Source organism: Acartia tonsa, chromosome 8 (assembly GCF_053477335.1).
Source record: "Acartia tonsa isolate MP-2025a chromosome 8, ASM5347733v1, whole genome shotgun sequence".
Taxonomy (NCBI): Eukaryota; Metazoa; Arthropoda; class Copepoda; order Calanoida; family Acartiidae; genus Acartia; species Acartia tonsa.
In genome coordinates this window covers 39,164,780-39,185,021 of record NC_137267.1, presented here as the reverse complement: position 1 = coordinate 39,185,021, position 20,242 = coordinate 39,164,780, and the positions used below count along the sequence as shown (strand labels likewise).

The window sequence follows — 20,242 nt, the reverse complement described above, 5'->3', positions numbered from 1 at the left end:
TAAATACTTTTTGACTATTCTCTTGAATCCCAACATGAGTTTAGTTCCTTCCAGTAATAGTAAAAATCCTAAAAGAACACGTAGTGTTGGATTTGATGCACAAAGATCACAACCAATTGGGTACATCACATCTGTTTGATCAAACCTTTCACAAAATGATGCATTGGTTGAATGATTCAAAACTTGTGGAAAACAAAATTCTCTATGAAGATCATATTGAAATAATTTTAGCAGACTGAGATCTACACAATTATTGTAAATGTGCAAATCAATTCTTATTAAAGAGTCAATTCCGATGCAAACAACTACAATAAATGTTGCCAAATTTACTGTAAATTTTGAATTGAGTTTAACATATATGTCAGGTCTCCAATTTAGTATAACTTTGGCAAATGACATGGACACATAGGTAGTTGTATCAGCCATGAGTGTGACTCTTGTAAAGAAATAGTAAACTAGAACCCAGGGAAAGTTTACCAGTTCTATACATTCACTACTTACAGTGTTGACAATTGTAAAAATGAAGGTGCAGCTGGTGAAGAATACTTTGGTTAAATAGTTAATTAAAAGGAATCTATTAAATGAAACATGTAAATTACTAAACTGTAATTATAAGTTGAAACAGTTTCTAACTAAGTACTAAGGTTTTTTGAAGTTTGAATTAATTAATATCAATAATAAAGATGTCAAAAGATGTAATCAATAAATTAATTTCATTGAGTTTTGATTTTTGAAATATATTAAATTTAAAATTAAATTAGCATTAATTTTCTTTTTTCAAAAAATATAATTGCATGATTCATTCCTGTCTAATATTGTACGTTCAATTATACTGCGGGTCTTCAAATAAAAAATATAACAAAAAGATGCTGTTAGTGAAATGCAGGTAAAAATTCCATCAGCAAGAACAATGTAAACTATGGGAAGGAATTCAGCACTTGCAATTAATCCTGCATAAATCACCAGTAGTATTTTAATACAAACAGATGTTAAAGTGTTCATTCTCATAAACTATTAAGAAATTCTAAAAAATAATAACAACTTAAATACTATCCCACAACACAATAACTAAAAAAAATCTTACAGATTAAATAAGTTAATTAAAATATTCCAGCTTTGTTTTTATTAGGATTTATGAATATATCCTAAATAATTGTGATATAAATATTACTATAAACATGAAACTAACTATTAACACATTTTCTTCCTTACTGCACCTCATTATTTGCTAAATAATAAAATTATTTTATTATTAAGAACTTCAGGGATTTTTATACCATTTAAAACTTAAAAACAGAAGAAAACAAAAACATAAAATATCTCTTTGATTGATTGTTAGAACCTTGCTTTTGCTTTATTGAGTTAAATTTTATGATAAAAATACATCCCTGTAAATATATCTAATATTTTCAGGGATATTAATATTTAATTGTTTTTAATAATTATTTAATAAGGTAATACAATATATATTTAACTTATTTTATAGATTCGTTTGATTTTTGATAGCTTAGTCTTGTAGAAAAGCATAACTTTGTTGTCAGTCAGCAACCAAAATAAAGGATTTAGATAGGCTTCAAGTCTTTTCAAGATGTAGACAATCTGAGCCAAATCAAAACTTGATCCTAAATTAATATTGCAATGAATTATTCTATAAATTAACTAAAGTATTAACAAGATCTGATTTGTCTTTAACCATAATGAATACCTACTGATTAGATTAGATTGTAATATTTATGAATTGGAGACATGAAAATGTGTTAAAGAATTAATTTACCCTAAATGTTAAAAATATATAAAAGATAATAACATTTTGAATTTTATTATTTGCTACTGATCTTTTGTCTCATTGAATTGATTAGTAAGTAAAAAATATTACAAGTTGGCTGCCCTCTTTAGGTAGATTCCCTCATAACAATGTTATAAAGTCTAGCTTACCAGAAAATGTTAACAAGAGCATAAGATAGAGTAGGACTGTCCAAGTTGAAGTTCTCAAAATCATTGTCTTCGTACTTTCTTTCACAGAATTAGCCATCACTTTTCTCCAGCTTTCTGGTTCAGGTTCTTTATTCTTTTTCTCTTGACTGCTAGTTTTGGTATTACTGAAATTATAGATATTCATTATTATCATAGTTTTTAAAAATATTTGTTTGCAAAGTTTGCAGATTTATACCAATCAAAATTTTATGTTGGCTTAGGTTGTGTGGGGAGACAGGGGCTGAGACTGTATGTAATCTTTTTTATGTAAGCAAGAGAAAATATGTACAGAATTTAACATTCTTTCTTGCAATCAGAAAACAATACTATAACTTTGAGTAAAGTAAATACAGTCAAAGCCCCTACATTAAGAACTTAAATGTAATTCAAATTAAAATAAGAATTGAAAACCAACAATTCCACAACTGAAGTATAGATAAAGATATTTTTTCTGTTCCCTCACCCCTATGGTTTGTGAGAGTGGAATTATAAGAATATTATTAAATTAAGATTGGGATATAATTTTCTGTCTGCTAATGTAGGAATGAAATTTCTAAGATTATCTACTACTATCAAGGGATGGAAAATACCTTTTTTTATTCTCCAATAAAATGTTATTATCTTTCTCTGTTTTTCTTTCATGGTCTGTCACTAACTCCTGATCCATTGGTTTAGAAGTCAATTCAAGAACTTGGTTAGACAGGTCATGTGGTTTGAGTATTTGAATTTCTTCTAACTGTTCAATTTGGTTATTTGGTTCACTATCTCTGCCTGGCCTCTTGAGTTCAAATATTTCACTCTCCACAACCTGCTCTTCTGGTTTCAGCATTTCAAATGATTCTGCTGACTGATCTATTGGATAAGGCGTTTCACGTGTACCTTTAAACTGCTCTATTTGAACAAACTCTACTTTTTCAGTGTGCTCTTTGGTAGCAGTTTCTTGTGATTGTCTTTCTCTCTTTAGTTCATCATTTGTTTGAGTATTTTCATTTATTTCTGCTTGAACTGTAATTATTTCTTTACCTCCAGTAATTCTTGAGTCTGAATCTTTAGATACTTTGATCTTGGTTGGTTCATTTTCAAGAACTGTTAAATTAGTGACTGCACTGTTTTTTTCTACTTGGCAATTAGTAGATTTTGGTTCAACCTTATTTTTAGAGATAATTGTTTGTTTAGTTTGCGTACTATGACCAGAGGAAGAGTTACTAGTTTTGTAGAACCATAATTTTTTTCCATACTTTTTGGCTATCCTAACAAATCCTAGTAAAAACTTTATGATCTCAAGAAGCAGAACAAGGCCAAGTATGATTCGTAGTGTGGGGTTAGAGGGACATACTTTACATCCAATTGATTTTACATTTTCTGATTGTTTGTAAATTTCACAGACTGTTAGATTTGATGTATAGTTATATCCATCTGGTAAACAAAACTTTCTTTGAAATTCAACTTGATAAATCTTGAAAACAAGAGAATCTCCACAATCATCCAAAACATGCATATCAAACCTAATTAGCATGTCGACCACATTTACTAACACCACAAGAAGAGTTGCAAAGTTAACAGAGATTGGATGGTTAAGTTTCACATAAATATCTGCTCTCCAGTTCAAGATTACTTTTGAGAAGGACATGCAAAGGAAAGTTGTTATCTCCCCTATGATTGCAATTCTATTTGCAAAAATATAGAGAGTAACCCAAGGAAAATTTTCCAATTCTAGACATTTTGAGCTGAGGACGTTGGCAAGATGAAGCAGGTAGGTATAACTTGTAAAGAATATTTTGGAAACATAGTTCATAAGCAAAAACCTGAGTATTATAATGCCTTCATTATTACATAATTGTAATCTGTTGTTCATGCAGGATTTTACTAATGAATCCTACACCAAAAGGGATTGGGAAGTAGGGAGAGATCAACCCTCCACTTTATATCTTAGTTTTAATGAAAAGATAAGAAATGTAGTTGGATGCATTTTTTCTTGGGGCAATTTCTCCTTCAAGGAGGGGGGGGGGGTGGAGGTAATAGTTAAAAATTTTCCTGGGCCTATACAAAGCTTCACTAAGGAGAAGAACCATATCGATTAAGTAGTTATTGAAATCTTAAGCTAAACACTTAAATGTTAGGAATAAAGTTTGTGGTATAAACTAAGGCATTCCTGTCTAAAACAGTAATTTCTATAACGCTCCGAGTGTTCAAATAGCTTATGTACAAAACAGAAGCTACAATAGAAATGAGCATAAAGAAAGTGTCAAAAATGAAATGGATATGAGCTTGAAATTTTCCAATAAAGATAATTAGACCAGCATAAACAGCCAAGAAAAGCTTTATCCCTACAGATGCTGATTGATTCATGTTCAATATGAGCACTCTGAAATTTTGAAAATTAAAAAAAAAACATACCAACAATGATGACAACATCCATAAGTAGCAAAGCACTTAAATATAAAAGTAAGACCAGCAAAGAGGTTGGAAGTTAAAACTGAGCATAACAGACGGATACATATAAAAACAAGGATGACAACATCCATAAAAGCAAAGCACTGAAACGGTAGGACAAACGGACATTAACACTTATATAGTATCAGAACTAAATAATCAGAATATAAATGTATAAGAGTAGAAGCAAAATTGTAAGTAAATTTGTTGAAAAACTGCTTAATACAGGATAATGTATATGGACATACTTACATTTTTCGGACTTGATTATAGAGTTGCTCCGCTTGTGACATTATACTTTGTTGTCCCAGGAATCAACATACCAAAAATTGGATCAATCGGATGATTAGATCACATAAAAATTTGTTGTTAAAAAAGTAAAAAAATCAACATGTTTAAAATGGACGTACGGACATTTTTTTAATGATTATAGAGTTGCTACGCTTTCTAAATCGTACCTAACTACTAAAGGAATCACCATGCAAAGTTTGAAATCGATAGGACAATTCTAACATGCCTAAATTAACGGAAAAAAGCTATCCATGTGTGACGGACGTACAGACGGACCTATCCTAATTATACAGGGTGTTTCAAGAGAAATGCGTTTTTTGAAAACTTAATTAGACATAGAAAATGAAACATTTATATAAAATGCTTTATATATTTCGAAAACCTATTCTGGGACATTTATGTTTTAAATATTTAAAAATGATTTTTCGACAAATTATGCCTTTAAAACCGGTTTTTCCAAAGGCCTTTTTTTTGAAGATTTACAGAATTAAAGGTTGTTGAAAAAATGCCCTCAGTTTTAAAATTCAAATTGCGCGGCTTGTGTTAATAGTAGAAAAATGTTATGCATACCGTTAGAATTTTCATAATCTCTAGTTTTTGGATATATAAGAACCATTCCTGTGCTACGTATAGTTTAGGAGCTACGTAGTAAAATGTTCTAACTTACTTAAAACTTTTCAACCTTTATCAAACTTTTAAACTACAAATAGCACAAAAATAGCACTTATATTTCCAAAAAATAAAGTTTTTGACAATTCTAACGGTATGCATAACGTTTTTCTACTATTAATACAAGCCGCGCAATTTGAATTTTAAAAATGTTCACATTTTTTCCACAACCTTTAAATTCATAAATCTTCAAAATTAAGGTCTTTGGAAAAACCGGTTTTAAGGCATAATTTGTCGAAAAAATCATTTTTTAATATTTGAAACATAAATGTCCCAGGATCGGTTTTCCAAATATAAAAAGCATTTTATATAATTGTTTCATTTTCTATGCCTAATTAAGTTTTTTAAAAACGCATTTCTCTTGAAACACCCTGTAGAAAAGCTTCGCTTTTAAAAAGAATGCATATGTATAATAGAACTAACTACAAGAACAATGTATTTTAGAGCAGTACTTACAGAGATTTACAGAAAAGGTGATTTTTAGAGTGGATTTGTATAGTTCAGCAAAACTTTTATTGCTTGATGTGTTCTAGAGCATCACAGATAGACTGACGTAAAAGTGAGTCAAGTTGTGAGATAACAGTGCATTACTGACTGTCTGACTGGCCAAGTAAATCATATAATCAATGCATATTGTTATAGGGAATATTTACTACTAAAAGATCATCTTGATTAGCTGCCAAGTAAATCATGTTTTACTCTGAATATAGCCGCAGACGGATAGATGGACATTTCAAATAATAGAGTAGCTGTGTCACTAATACTCCTAGGGGTTTATTTACATAACTTTACAACTCTAATTAAACAAAACTTAAAATATTTAACAGTGCTTTCCTCAAATAAATTATTTACTACTGTAAATACCCTGACTATTTTATTGGACCAAAGTAAAAAGGCAAAAGGATATCAAATAAAAAATATAAACTAACATAACACTAATAATTGCAATTGCTTTTACTAAAATAAACTCCCCCCCCCCCCCCTCCACTTATTTTCAATTTATTTGCAAAATAAAAGAACTTTTCTTATATTCAGATCTTTTAGGAAACTTTGAAAAAGGAACGAGAGGATAATTTGAATAATACCTTTACATTTGTAAAAAAAATATAACCAACAAAAATATTCTAACACTATTAAATAACTAAGATTTTTATCTATATTACAAAGAAAAAAAATTTTATTCTATAAGAAGCAGAATCATTACTAATATATTTATTATCAGTAGGAGTATTTACAATTTTTTTTCTTCCTAAGAATCTAATTCTATAACAGAATACAAATTTTTTAAATACACACAATACAAATATAAATTTTTATAAACTTAAAATCTGCAACTAGATGTTATTTTTATGATAAATTGAAAAAGCAGAAAAATATTAAATTAATGAAACTATTTACCCTTTGTGTAAACATGAAAAGAAAAAGATATTTGGAAAATTTGGTTTCACAAGAATGAAACTGTTCAGACAACAATGAAAATAGTAATAAAAATGCCTTAAAAGTTTATTTCTATAATTATAAAAATTCACCAGTAAATATTACTATGTTCAATACAAAATGGTAAATTTGTATGTATATTGCACTTAGTTTATGTTTGGTAGTTAAAATTAGAATTATTTAGGGAATCAAAGTATCTAAGAATGAATTTCCAATAACATTATTAAATAAAATATTTAACACCTTGTTGTACTTAACGTAAATAGTTTAAATTCATATATTTGTAATAAATTTAAAAATATTTAGAACTTATGAAACTTCACAAAATATAAGATTTAACTAATTGTAAAAATTCTTTTCATCTTAAAAAGTTTAGTTTTATAAAAAAGCATAACTTTATCATCAGTTAATAGCCAAAACACTGGAATGAGATATGCTTCTTGTCTTTTCAATATGTAGATCACCTGAGCTGGCTCTACACTTGATCCTGAAAATTATATCCTAATTAATTATAAAATCTACACTATTAGTTTCCTGGGTATAGGTGTGTCTAGAAGATCTAAAAAATTTGCAGAGATTTTTTCTAAAAATATTTGTCAATTGGTGGAAAACAAAAAGCCTTTTATATAATTCTAAATAAATTTAGCTCAGGGGAAAAGGGAATGTTAAATTTCTCACTCCAGGCTTTAAGTCAAATGTAATTTACATTTTTTTAGAGATACCAAAGAACCATATTCTTAAAAAATTATTCATTGATTTTTATACTAATATAAATATATATAAAACTACCTGAAAATGCTATTATTAGAGTAGCATAAATGAGTAAAGTCCAGCTTGATGTTCTCAAGATCATGGTCTCAAAACTTTCCTTTAAAGTTGATCTTAGGATAAGTTTCCAATTCTTGTTTGCTCTTCTTTCCTCTCCTTTTTCTGAGTTGTGCCTAAAAAAAGAAAATGATGTTTTCTCGTATTCATTCGAATCCGGTGGATAGGAACCGGTTCTCATCGATACGAAAAAACTATGTCTAGCATCGTATTATATCCAGCTTTCTACGAATATAAAATTGTACAATCATAAGATTAAAACCAGTTTTTTTAGCCGATGCCTTCGGCACCCCGGAGCTAAAAAAACTAGTTTTAATCTCATAATTGTACATTCTATATCTGCGGAAAGCCATTTATATTACGACGCGAGAAATAACTATTCTTTTATAAATGTTAAACAAGTTAAAGTCTATAGGTTACTAGATCCTACCTTGGTTTTTTAATTTTGTTATCATTCTCTTCTTTTGTTATGTGTTCCTCTGTTGCTGTTATATTTCTTATATTGGAACTAGTGTGTGCAGTATTCTGATTTTCAGTAATATTATCCTTTTTATCATCTTGGTCACCATTTGCTTTGTTTGTTTCATTTTCTTTTCTTCCATCCTTAGTTTCAATTGGGTTATCCTTTTCCTTTGCTTCTTGTAGATCTTTGTCAGGATCAGAATCCTTACCCTTTCTATGACTGAGTGAAATGTGCACAGTGCTGGTTTTGTTCTTTCTAAAATCCTTAATTTTCTTAACATACTTCTTCATAATTCTGTAGAACCCCATAGAAAACTTGACAGTCTCTAGGATCAGAACTGACCCAAGTAGAATTCGTATTGTTGGATTTGATGGACATTGTTTGCATCCTATCTGATACACATCTTCAGCCTGGGCAAATATTTCACACACTGTTAAATTGTTAGTAGTGTTGTATAATTCAGGAACACAAAATTTTCTTTGAAATTCTATTTGGTAAACTTTAAACGGAAGCTTGTCCTCACAATCATCAAGAATATGCATATCAATTCTAATTATCAAGTCTATTAGGTTCAGCACTAAGACACCAACTGTTGCCAGATTCACTGTTATGTTTGAGTTCAGCTTCACATATAGATCAAGTCTCCAATTCAAGATAACTTTAGCAAAAGACATGAAGAGAAATGTTGAGATAGTAGCAATTAAAGCCACTCTATTCGTAAAAATGTAGAGCAGATACCAGGGGAAATTTTCAAGTTCCAAGCATTTAGAGGTGAGTATGTTTGCAAGATAGAAGGTGTAAGTGTAAGTGGCAAAGAATACCCTTGTCATGTAATTAAGTAACAGGAACCTTAAGATTAGGGAATGTATATTATTAGCTACTAAATTTTTAATATTTGCAAAAATAATAAATATATAGTGTACTTGTATTTTACTGTATTTACTGCATGTTATTATTATACATTCCTGTCCAGAATGGTAAGTTCAATAACACTTCTGGTTTTCAAATATATTATGTAGCAAACAGAAGAGGTTACTGATATAATCCAAAATACACCATCAAAGAATATCATTACTCTCAAGGACAATGTCCCAATGAATGTAATGAATCCAGCATAGAGAGCCAGGAAAAGCTTAATGTAGATTGAGGTAGAAGTTTTCATACTTTTAGGGGTTTTCTTACAGTTGAAATTTTAAAAATTCACCATAAATTGGTATATGGAATCAGTAAAATATTTTTTAGATTTTTTAAATTTACCCTTTTGGCAATAATTGATGTTTAATGTTTTTCACAATTTGTAGTAAACCAAATGAAATGTAAAACCAGACTAAAATATGGTAAATCCAATCTTGGTTAGATAACTTTTTAGTATTAGATGTCGACTAACTAAATATTTTTTTATTATTTTTTTGTTATTTTAATATCCTATTTGTTGCATAAACATATTAAATATTACTTTTTATTACTTTGGAAAAAAAAAATATTGAAAACAAAGCTAAAAACAAATTCATTTAATTTGAAAGAAAAATTCGAGACATTTTTCTTAAAGAATTAATATAAATATTTATCAAAATGTTCGGCCGTTTAAATTAAAATTTAAAATTTGCTAAGATCCAAATTTGTTCAAAATTTAAATGCACTTCAATAATTTACTAATCCACTAATTTGAAATCTTAAATGTAAAAAAAATTTATATCGTAAATGATTGTTATAAAAATTATCACAGGAAAAGTCACAGAATTTTCATCAGGATTTGAGATTGAATGAAACAAATAATAAAAATTAATTTAAATTATCAAAAGTCTATATGCAAATAATCAAAATATAATTATAATTCTTACCAACTATAAGTATAAACCATAAACAATGAAATTACTCAATATAATTTAACAATAAGAAAATACACAAGAATGTTTTTAAAACATATGAATTAGAATTAAGATATCAATTGTTTCTCAATAAAAACTGTTGGTGATACATCTTAGATATAACATTTTTGTAATTTATACTAAGTTTAATAGAATAAGGGAAACTCTTATAACAATCTGAAAATAAATATAAAATCATATTTTGGACATAAATAGAAAAGACACATCTTAATAATCAACTTTGAAATGTCATTAAGAATAGAAACAAGAGATTCTTGTCCAAGCACATTCTTAAATTGAAGTGTTTTCTGAAATTCTATTGGTGCTCTCCCTCCAAATACCTAACGAGCACTGACATCCCTGGACCCTCCCTTTTTAGTTTTATAATTGAAATTAAATGAAAAAAAGGATAACTTTTCCTTTGCAAAATCCCCCTAGGGGGCACTAATCCTGCGGGGCTACCTAGTTCCCTATATGAACCAAAAAATAGCACCCCTCCCCCCTTATTTTTTAAGCAATAACATTTTATATTTTAAGGATGGAAAAGAAACGGATTCATGTGAAGAGACCAATGAATGCATTCATGGTTTGGGCCCAGGTCAGTTTATAGGTTTTTAAGAAGCGAAGCTTTTCTATAATTAAGGTCTGTACGTTTGTCCGTCTGTATAACGTACAAATCTTGCTAGAATCGGTCCTTTTGTTGGCTAGATATTAAGGGACATAATGACATTGAGTTATTCATGCATTTAATTTCTTTGATACGCCCCTGGAGGCACTTCAAGTAGGAGGGATACAGAGTTGATCCTCAACATTATCAAGTAAAATTATCAAGGGATATTTTTCTAGTGTATATTTTTTTGGGGTGGTGGAGATATACTCCCCCAATATAATCATAAACTTTCCTGGACCCATGAGAAGCTTCACTGTAAAGTAAAACCACATTAGATAAATTTTCCGATACAGACAAAAATACATCCTGATACTTTTATAAAAAGGATTACTTAGATTAGTATAAGAATGGATGTACAATAACTGAGATGTTACACCAGATTTTCATGTTCTATGGTAAAGTTAGCTCTATAGCGGTCTAAATTATCGATCTCCTTTCCACTTCCTTTAGCCCATCATCTTTCCTCCTTTTAGATAAACGGCCCGACCAATAAATGCGGGGGGAAATAGCAACCTAAATTTACGACAATTTTTCTTCTGTTATATCATCCACTTATATTCTACTTACCTTACCTTACCATCTCAATTCTCCACAGTTGGAGCAAGAGGCTGTAGCAGAGTTCTCCATCCTCGTCTGTCCTGGGCAGCTGTTCTGGCAGTATTCCAAGTCAGCTGTCTGTTTCTAAGGTCATCTCTTATGGTTGACCGCCATGTTTTCTTTGGTCTCCCCCTCCTTCTGGTGCCCAAGGTGGGTTCCCATTCTATGGACTTTTTGGTGAGTCTAGAATCATGCATTCTGAACACGTGGCCAAGTAATTTTAGTCTCCTTGTTTCAAGAGTTTGTTCAATTGTTGATGCATTTGAAATTTTATGTAAATTTATGTTTGAAATAGTTGTAGGCCAGAAGATATTGTGAATCTGTCTTAGACATCTGTTTTGAAAAACTTCGAGTTTATTCAAATCACATTGTGTTATCCTCCAGCATTCAGCACCATAAAGTAATACTGACATAACATTGCTTTTAAATATTTTAAGTTTGGTTTTGCGGGAATATTTAGTAGATCTCCATATTGGTCTTAACATTGAAAAGGCAGTTCTTGCTTTAGCAAGTCTACTTTGTATGTCCTTGCTAGTACCTTCTTCTGTGCTAATTGTAGTTCCAAGGTATGTAAAGGAGTCTACCTTTTCAACAGTTTCATCCCCAATTGTTATGTTACCATTGTTATTTTGGAATTGCATTATCTTGGTCTTATTAACATTTATTTGTAATCCCACAAGCTTAGCAAAATTTTCTAGTCTTGTAGTTTTGATTTGCAAATTTTCTAATGATTCAGCAAGGAGTGCCAAATCATCGGCAAAGTCAAGATCTTCAAGATCATCATCAGATGTTAGTTCAACACCCCGTTTCTGATCTATAGTTTTTCTCATTACCCAATCTATTGTTATCAAAAACAAAATTGGTGATAAGATGCAACCTTGTCTGACTCCTGTGTTGACATTGAACCATTCTGTGAGATCATTTTCACATATAACACTGCATTCATAATTTTCATAAAACAGTTTGATCATTTGGATAATTTTATCAGGTAGGCCATAGGATTTAAGGATTTTCCAAATAGCTGGGCGATGCACAGAATCGAAGGCTTTTTTAAAGTCTACAAAGTTGATGTGTAGTTCTTTGTTCCACTCTAGACATTGTTCAATAATGTTTCTCAATGCCAGAATTTGATCTATGCAGCCTCTACCTTTCCTAAAACCCGCCTGTTCTTCTCTTAACTTGGAATCAATTTCTTCATCTATTCTTATCAATAATATTTTACAAAAGACTTTGCCTGGAACAGAAATAAGAGTTATTCCTCTCCAGTTGTCACACAGGCTGAGATCGCCTTTTTTTGGTATTCTGACTATCATTCCTTTTTGCCAATCATTTGGTATTTCTTCAGAATTCCAAATAAGTTTAAATAATTTATTCAGAAGATCAGCACTTAAATCTGTATCTGCTTGGAGCAGTTCTGCTTGAATGCCATCTACACCTGGAGCTTTGTTTTTCTTCATGCTATCAATGGCATTCTTAATTTCTTGTCTGGTTGGTTCATTGATATCAATATCTAATACAGGTTGGTTAATAAGATCACCAATGTCCTCTTCAGGTTCATTTTGGTTCAAGACTTGTTGAAAGTGTTCTTTCCAACGTTCTGCTACCTCTTTATCATTTGTGATTTTATTTCCATGTCTGTCTTTAATAGGATTGGACTTACTTTGAGATTTGCCTGAAAGTTTCTTGGTGATTTTGTAGAGTTTAGCAGTGTTACCAACTCTAGCTGCTTCCTCTGCTTCATCAGCTAAGTCTGCAGCAAACTTTCTTTTATCTCTTCTAGCGTTTCTCTTAACAGCTTTGTCTTGTCTTTGGTATTCTGTTTCTAGTTCTCTCTTTCTCAACAAATTTTCTTCATTTAATACCTTTTCTCTCATAGTTTTTCTTTCTTCTATAAGATTCCAAGTATCATCAGAGATCCACTCTTTCCTCTCTTTCTTTTTGAATCCAATAACTTCTTCAGCACTTTTCTGATAACATTCTTTTATGTTATTCCAACATGATTCAACAGTTTCTGTTTCATCTAGTACCTGTAGGTTTTGGAATCTGTTTTGGAGGTTTAATTTAAATTCTTGTTTAACAAGTGGATCTTTTAATTTGGTGACATCAAATACTTTGTTTCTTTTATCTTCTGCTGTAGACTTCTTTAGTTTTAAACGAAATTTGCCTAAGACTAAAAAGTGATCACTATTAACATCTGCCCCTCTCCTTACTCTTACATCAAGCAGCGAGCTTCTCCACTTACTGTTTATAGCCATATGATCAATTTGATTTGTATATGACTTGTCTGGGGAGACCCATGTACATTTATGTACATTTGGATGTTGAAAAATAGTTCCACCAATTGTCAGATTATTTCTCATACAGAAATCCAGAAACATTTCACCATTTTCATTTCTTTCTCCTACTCCATGCTTTCCCATACAGCGTTCAGAGCCAAGGTTATCCTGGCCAACTTTGGCATTGAGATCGCCCATAACAACTGTCAGGTCATGTGGATGAGATTTTTCATAGGTTCTTTGAAGCTGGTCATAAAACCTATTCTTATCTTCATCACTTGCTTGGTTGGTAGGAGCATATACTTGTATTAAGGTTACTTTGGTATATTTTGCATTTAGTCTCACAACTAATATTCTGTCACTTACTGGATACCATTCAATTAGTGCTTTGGAGGCAGTTTTGTCAAGTATCATACCAACTCCTCCTGTATGGCGAGTTTCATGTCCAGAATATAGAATAGTGTAACCTTGATTTATTGTTTTACCAGTACCTATCCATCTGCATTCAGATATGCCGAGGATTCCAACTTTGTAATCCTTCATTACTTTGAGAGCTTGTGCCAATCTTGATATTTGATTTAATGTGCGTACATTCCACGTCCCTATCTTAAAATTTTCTTTAGGATTTAGATAACCTTTCATCATGTTGTTGGCTTCCCGTGGGCTTTCACCAACACCAGTCATATGATCCAAAGGATCACCAGTATCATCATCCAAGGATTCGTTTATGTTCTCTGCTTCAGTTACTATCACAAGATGTTGTTTTTATATGACCAGGTTGTGAACCTAGTGCATAACCCCCAACCTGGAGGGCCAGGGTTGGTGTCAGTCTGGCATCTCACTGTCCGCCCATCCAACTCGGTTGAACCATTCTGGTGGCCATCTAGGTCCTTGATACACTGTGCAGGAGAGCCGCTTGCAGGCCCCAACCTCCTCACTCCTTATATTCTACTACATCCATAATTATAAGAATGATTGTTTTAATTGCAGGCAGCAAGACGACGACTTGGACATCAATACCCATCTCTTCACAATGCTGAGCTTAGCAAAACTTTGGGAAAATTATGGAGGTAAAGAGTATTTGAAATTTTAGTTTAATCTACCAATCCCCCCCACCCCCTCCTTCTTCTATCCCCCTGTAAGACATTAGAATTTTAAAAATTGGGTGATGCCTCTTGGCGGGCAACTCTTTACTTACAAAAGCTTGCCTTCCAGACATAGGTCGTGCAATCAAATGGATATTTTTTTTCCGGGATCTTAACTAAGACAATGGACAAGAAATTGAAATACAAACATCCTTAATCATATTAGACTTATACCTGTTGTATATTAAAATCATTGGTTGAAACGTTTGAACACTACAAGTACAGAGACAACCCATGAAAATTAAATTAAAGTAACTAAATTTGTTAATTAAGACAACAAAGACAACTTTGGGTACCAGTTGATTTTTAATTCTGTAATTTGTATAAAAATTGCAAATTTGCTGATTTGTTTTTAGATATTCATGGTTTTTAATTTATTCTTTTTTAGAAGCTCACGGCAACCGCCTGCAAGCCTAAAAAACCTATTTTAAAATAAAATTGAAGCTCCCAAACGGGTTTTAATTTGAGGTTGACGACCGACTGCTGAGCCTTGATATTTACAAACTAAGATTTAAATTTAGAGATAAAACATAGAAGGACAAATAAGGAAATTATTACAAAGATTTTTCCTATTGTTTTACAGAGAGTTGAAATTATAGAATCATATGATTAAATCCCTCGGGGGCTAACAAAACTTGTTTCAATCTTTCATTTTAATATCCACAGAAACCTGCCTAAATATAATACGATGCGATAGACAATTTCTAGAAATTTCTTCATACAAATTTGAAATTCTAAACTATTGGAAGCAATTTTTCGTACAATGTATTGTAAAACAAATGAAATAATTGTAAGCAATATTTGGATGATTTTATTTTTGTAGAATATTGAAAGAGGAAGAGAAGCGTCCCTTTATGGAGGAGGCGGAGAGGTTGAGACAACTGCATAAAAGACAACATCCAGATTATAAATATCAACCCAGGTAACTAAATTTGAGATACATGGGTAGGTTAAAACTTTTATAAAAGTAGCAGGATGTCTATGTGTGTGTGCCTTGCCTTTAGTGCTCAAGAGGTTTTTAGGGGCGTAGCCATTAATTTCAGATGTAATGTTTGGCTTGTCAAGAAAACGTTTATTTTTTATGTCAGCTTAAAAATTTCTGGTGGTTATGGCCATAAACGTCCCCCCCCCCCCACGCACACCCCTTAAACACACATCTATAAAAAAAAAAACTCGGAAAATCGGTGATATATATTGAACCTCCCCCCCAAATATTTTTTCTTCTACTTTTTCGTTATAAAACTAGAATTTAGATTAAAGGGTCGCATCGCCCAACAATTGCCCCTAGAGAGACGAAACCTTTAGTAAAGGACATAGTATCAATAATCAAATTTTGTTCCAAGAAGACGCCGGGGTCAGAGCGGCGTTACTGGCTCTGGTGGTCGACTGGACACAGAGAGTCCTGACCTGGAGCCTGCTGTACCTGGATCAGGAGGAAACAGTACAAGTCAGAGAAACAGCAAGGATGAGCCCTTGACCCCGCCCCACACACCCTCGGAGGAGGAACGAACTCGGCCTAACCCAGTAAGTGCTTGTTTTAAGAAGTGCGTCTACTCTATAACCAACAAATATTTGTGCGACCGTTACTTAAATTTAATGGGGAGAGGGGGTGATTTTTTAACCTGACATCACTCTTGGCTTTAAATGTTTTCTTTACAGGTTGTTAAGTCTGGTGGAAATATAGAACAATATTTAACTTTTTATAGTAAAACAACGTTTTTTACTTCAATTTTATTTATTTTTAACTTAAAGTTTCATGCTTTCGCAATCTTCAGAAACAATTTTTCCTGACCAAACACCTCCCCTACACCCCCCCCCCCCCCCAACCTCTTATTTGAATTTAATTGAAAATAAGGGGTTATGACTTTGTCCTGTGTCTAACCCCTGTGGGGGACCTGAACAAAATATATCCTTACCGAAACGAACTAAAATTTGAAAATATGAAACAAACAAATGTAAAACTACCCCTACACCCTCATTTTAAAATTATTTAAAGTATGGGGGCGCAGAATTAATTTTCTTTTTTCCAGGGACCCCCAGAGCCTGGCATGAGTATGGATTACCACCTCCGGTATCCAGGATCAGCAGGACCTAATCCAGGTTTAGGACTGGCCGGCACTTCCAGCTTACCTGGAGGATATATTATGGACCCCACGGTGCCACAGGGTTATCAGGTAAACAATTTTTTAGATATTTGCCGTTTGGGTGCTTTCACAGCAGGAATCTAAAGGGATAAGACAAAGGCTGATAAATTGATATACGTCCCCAATAATGATACACAAAATACCCCTTCTGTAGATTAAAATAAGTGGTTGAAACGTTGAACACTCAACTTAATGAATCAACCAATCAATATTCAAAAGTCCCGAATAAAAACTTTATTATAAAACCTTGGGGACCAGTATAAAAAAAAACAGACAATTTTCCCTCTTTCTCTGCTTTCCCACAATTGACTATCAATGACACAATATCAATCCCATCCTTCCTTGCTTTGAAGGAAAATGTTGGAGGGTGCAGTTTTTTTCAATGAAATATCCCTTTCCCAACAGAAATGCATCGTTTGGACACTCAACTTAATAAACCAACCAATCAAAATTCAACAAATAATAAAACGTTACTATAAAACTTTGAGGACTTTAGTAACAAACAGCCCACTAACCCCTCCCTCCCTGGAAAAAAAAACTGGATTATACATTTTTAAACATTACAGGATCTCTACGGCAGCAGTTCTGGAAGCTGGCGGGCACAAGGTGGCCGTCAGAACAGGATACATCATCAACCTGACCAAGACCTTGCCACAGGTCTACCTAGGCTCTCCTCTTCTCCAGAATACAGGTATAGATATATAGATAGAAATAAAGATAGACCTGATAAGCTGACTGAATATTATGGTTATATCTAATACTATCTCCATTTAATTCTCAGTAGGGGGGGGGGAGGGGGTGGAAATTGCACTCTCCGTATATTCCTCTACACTTTTACAAAAAGTTTTATAACTTGGTCATCTTATCCGTTGGCCCAAAATTTTGGGTATTTTACTGAATTTTGATTGTATACTTGCCCAAATTTGGTAATTTAGTCTGTGCATTGCCCTATTATCTGTCATTTTTATTGTATGACGTCAATTTTTATACACAGTGCGTTCGAAGGTGCTTTGACTTTCGTGTCAGAACCTAAATTGGGACATATTGCATTTCATTACCCTAGGTTAGGTAACTTCATTTCACTTTTCAATAAAATCTAAAATGCAGCCGTTTTTAAGAAAATTAGATTTGAAAATTTCAAGTTCAATTTTAATCCCCTAAGAGTTACTGCATAATCATGACAAGAAAAGCAAAGATTATTTATTTAAAATTTTGAACAAGTTTGCTTTTATGAAGTTTTTCATAAAACCTCTGTATATATGATTTATTTAAGGCTGAATTTCCGTGACTTTAGCAAAGCAACTGATAAAAATGGCCACGAATCAACTCACTTCAGGAGTGGTTTTATGAAGAACTTTATTAGAGAAAACTTGTTCAAAATTTTAAATAAATAATCTTTGCTTTTCTTGTCATAAAATTTACTATGTCCTAATTTAGGTTCTGACACAAAAGTCAAAGCACCTCTGAACGCACTGTGTATAGGCTTCCTTTCAATTCCTTTTTTTACTTTCAGAGATTATATTCGATCTACAAACGCTGATTCTTTTCCAGCCCACGCGGGGGCTAGTGGTCCCCCATCATCGCTGCGTGGAGTGGCCAGTGACTGGTTTGTCCCACCTGCAGGATCACCAGCCACTGCTGGAGGTCGGGCTGACCCCTCCAGGTAAAACATTCGTAAGGTTTTCCATTTTGTCATTTGTATAAAAAAACCATGAATTCATCTAATAATCCTAATATAAAAGTAACAGGATCTGTGTCTGTCTGTACCGAAAGATTTCGCTGAACAGTGAGCAGAGCATATATGATTCTCCTTTACAGACCCAGCTTCTCATAGGTCCTGGGAAGGTTTATAACTATTTTGATAAGGGTACCACCACTATGCCAAAAGAAATTTTTCTTCCTTTAAAAATATAATTGAAAGTGGGGATGGGGTCAACTCCCCCCCCCCCTTACTCTTGGCCCCAAGGGCACCTAAAGACATAGTAGTCGCTATTCTTATTACATATAGTAGTAGTAAGGTTTTATAATGTGTAATGGTCTAGGGAAAAAAATCATTGATGGGTGCTATATGGAATACTAATAATCTTGTCTGATTCTAGGTGTACAATGGAGAATTATTACGCGGATTATGCGGCCTACTGTCCCCCATCCTATTATTTATCATCACAGCCGCCGCCAACACGCGGAGTTAGCAGCGGCTCACAGCTCCATGAATGGGGCAATCAATAGTTTATTTATTTTTTAATTGTACAAATTTAATAACAGTATGTAATGTTTTAATATATAATTGTAAACAGGGCTCAGCAGCTGCGCAAAAGTTTAAACCCGTTTGGATGTTTTTAATTTTTTGGACAAGAGGGATAGACATTAAGATATATAAGTTTTCCGGAATTTTAAAGTTAGGGGGAGATTTGAAATCTGCATCAAATTTTGAGGATTTTTTATAAAATTCGTTTTTTCTATAATTCTTTATCTAAAAGCGGAAATGCAATTTAAGTTAATTAATTTTGGCATCTGTGATTGGTGGATTTAAAAAATCTGCGCTCTGATTGGATGGCGTACATCATTCAACCAATTAGAGCGCAGGTAGTTTAAAATCCACCTATCCTATTGGTCAAAATTAATTAACTTAAAATGCATTTCCGCTTTTAGATAAAGAATTATACAAAAAACGAATTTAAAAACAAAAATCCTTAAAATTTGATGCAGATTTCAAATCTCCCCCTAACATTAAAATTCCGGAAAACTTATATATCTTAATAGACATATTTGGGTTAGATGTAGACTAATATAAAAATTATAAAATGATGATTAACCTGAGGCAAACGGCTGGCGCGCGACTACCGAGCCCTGATTGTTAAGGAAAATACATCTGAAAAAAGTAATAGATTAACTGCAGGGAAAGATTAACACATACAAGATTTTCTATAGGTATTTTCTCAAATATTTTTAATCTTTAAAAAATTCAGTGCTTTTTTTTGTTTCATCAATGTCTCCTTCAGTCAAAAAAAGTACTTATATATTTTAAAAATATATATTGTTTTCTACTCAAGCATAGTGCTAAAAGAAATTGGCATTGACTCTGGCACAAAATATAGAGGTAAAACTGTTTTTTTTCTGGTGTCAAATCCATTGTTAAAGCTTGATTTTTAAAAGTTTTTCTTAAATAAACCACAACATATAATAATATATAAGACGTCACAAAAAAAATTTAAATAATTTTTTTGTGATATTTGAAGATTTATATCAATATTTTGATAATTAACTATTTGTATAATTTTTTATATAAACCAGATAAAGAAAATTCATAGTATTTAAAAATAATATTCGATTGAAAATATGTTTTGTTTTAGAATATTTCAAAGATTGAAAAAGATAAAATTTTATTTTAAAATGAATATTTTGTAAAAATAAAACAGATTGTGTAAATTTTATTAAATTGATGAAATT

General features: G+C 32.0%; 1 protein-coding gene across 2 annotated transcripts in view; it reads left to right on the top strand.

Annotated features, from left to right (window-relative positions):
• Window positions 1–19,776, top strand: part of LOC145326915 (uncharacterized) — a 30,738-nt gene extending 10,962 nt beyond the window's left edge. The window contains exons 3-10 of one of the 2 annotated variants that reach the window (XM_080170365.1): window positions 10,498–10,558; window positions 14,494–14,573; window positions 15,472–15,570; window positions 15,995–16,172; window positions 16,679–16,822; window positions 17,359–17,483; window positions 18,306–18,455; window positions 18,892–19,776. In XM_080170365.1, coding sequence (XP_080026491.1) covers window positions 10,498–10,558; window positions 14,494–14,573; window positions 15,472–15,570; window positions 15,995–16,172; window positions 16,679–16,822; window positions 17,359–17,483; window positions 18,306–18,455; window positions 18,892–19,021 — 967 coding nt within the window. In that variant the 3' untranslated portion in view covers window positions 19,022–19,776. Of the gene's footprint in view, window positions 1–10,497; window positions 10,559–14,493; window positions 14,574–15,471; window positions 15,571–15,991; window positions 16,173–16,678; window positions 16,823–17,358; window positions 17,484–18,305; window positions 18,456–18,891 lie in introns of both variants that reach the window. The other variant, XM_080170364.1, reaches the window with a different exon arrangement.
• The last annotated feature ends 466 nt before the right edge of the window (window positions 19,777–20,242 follow it).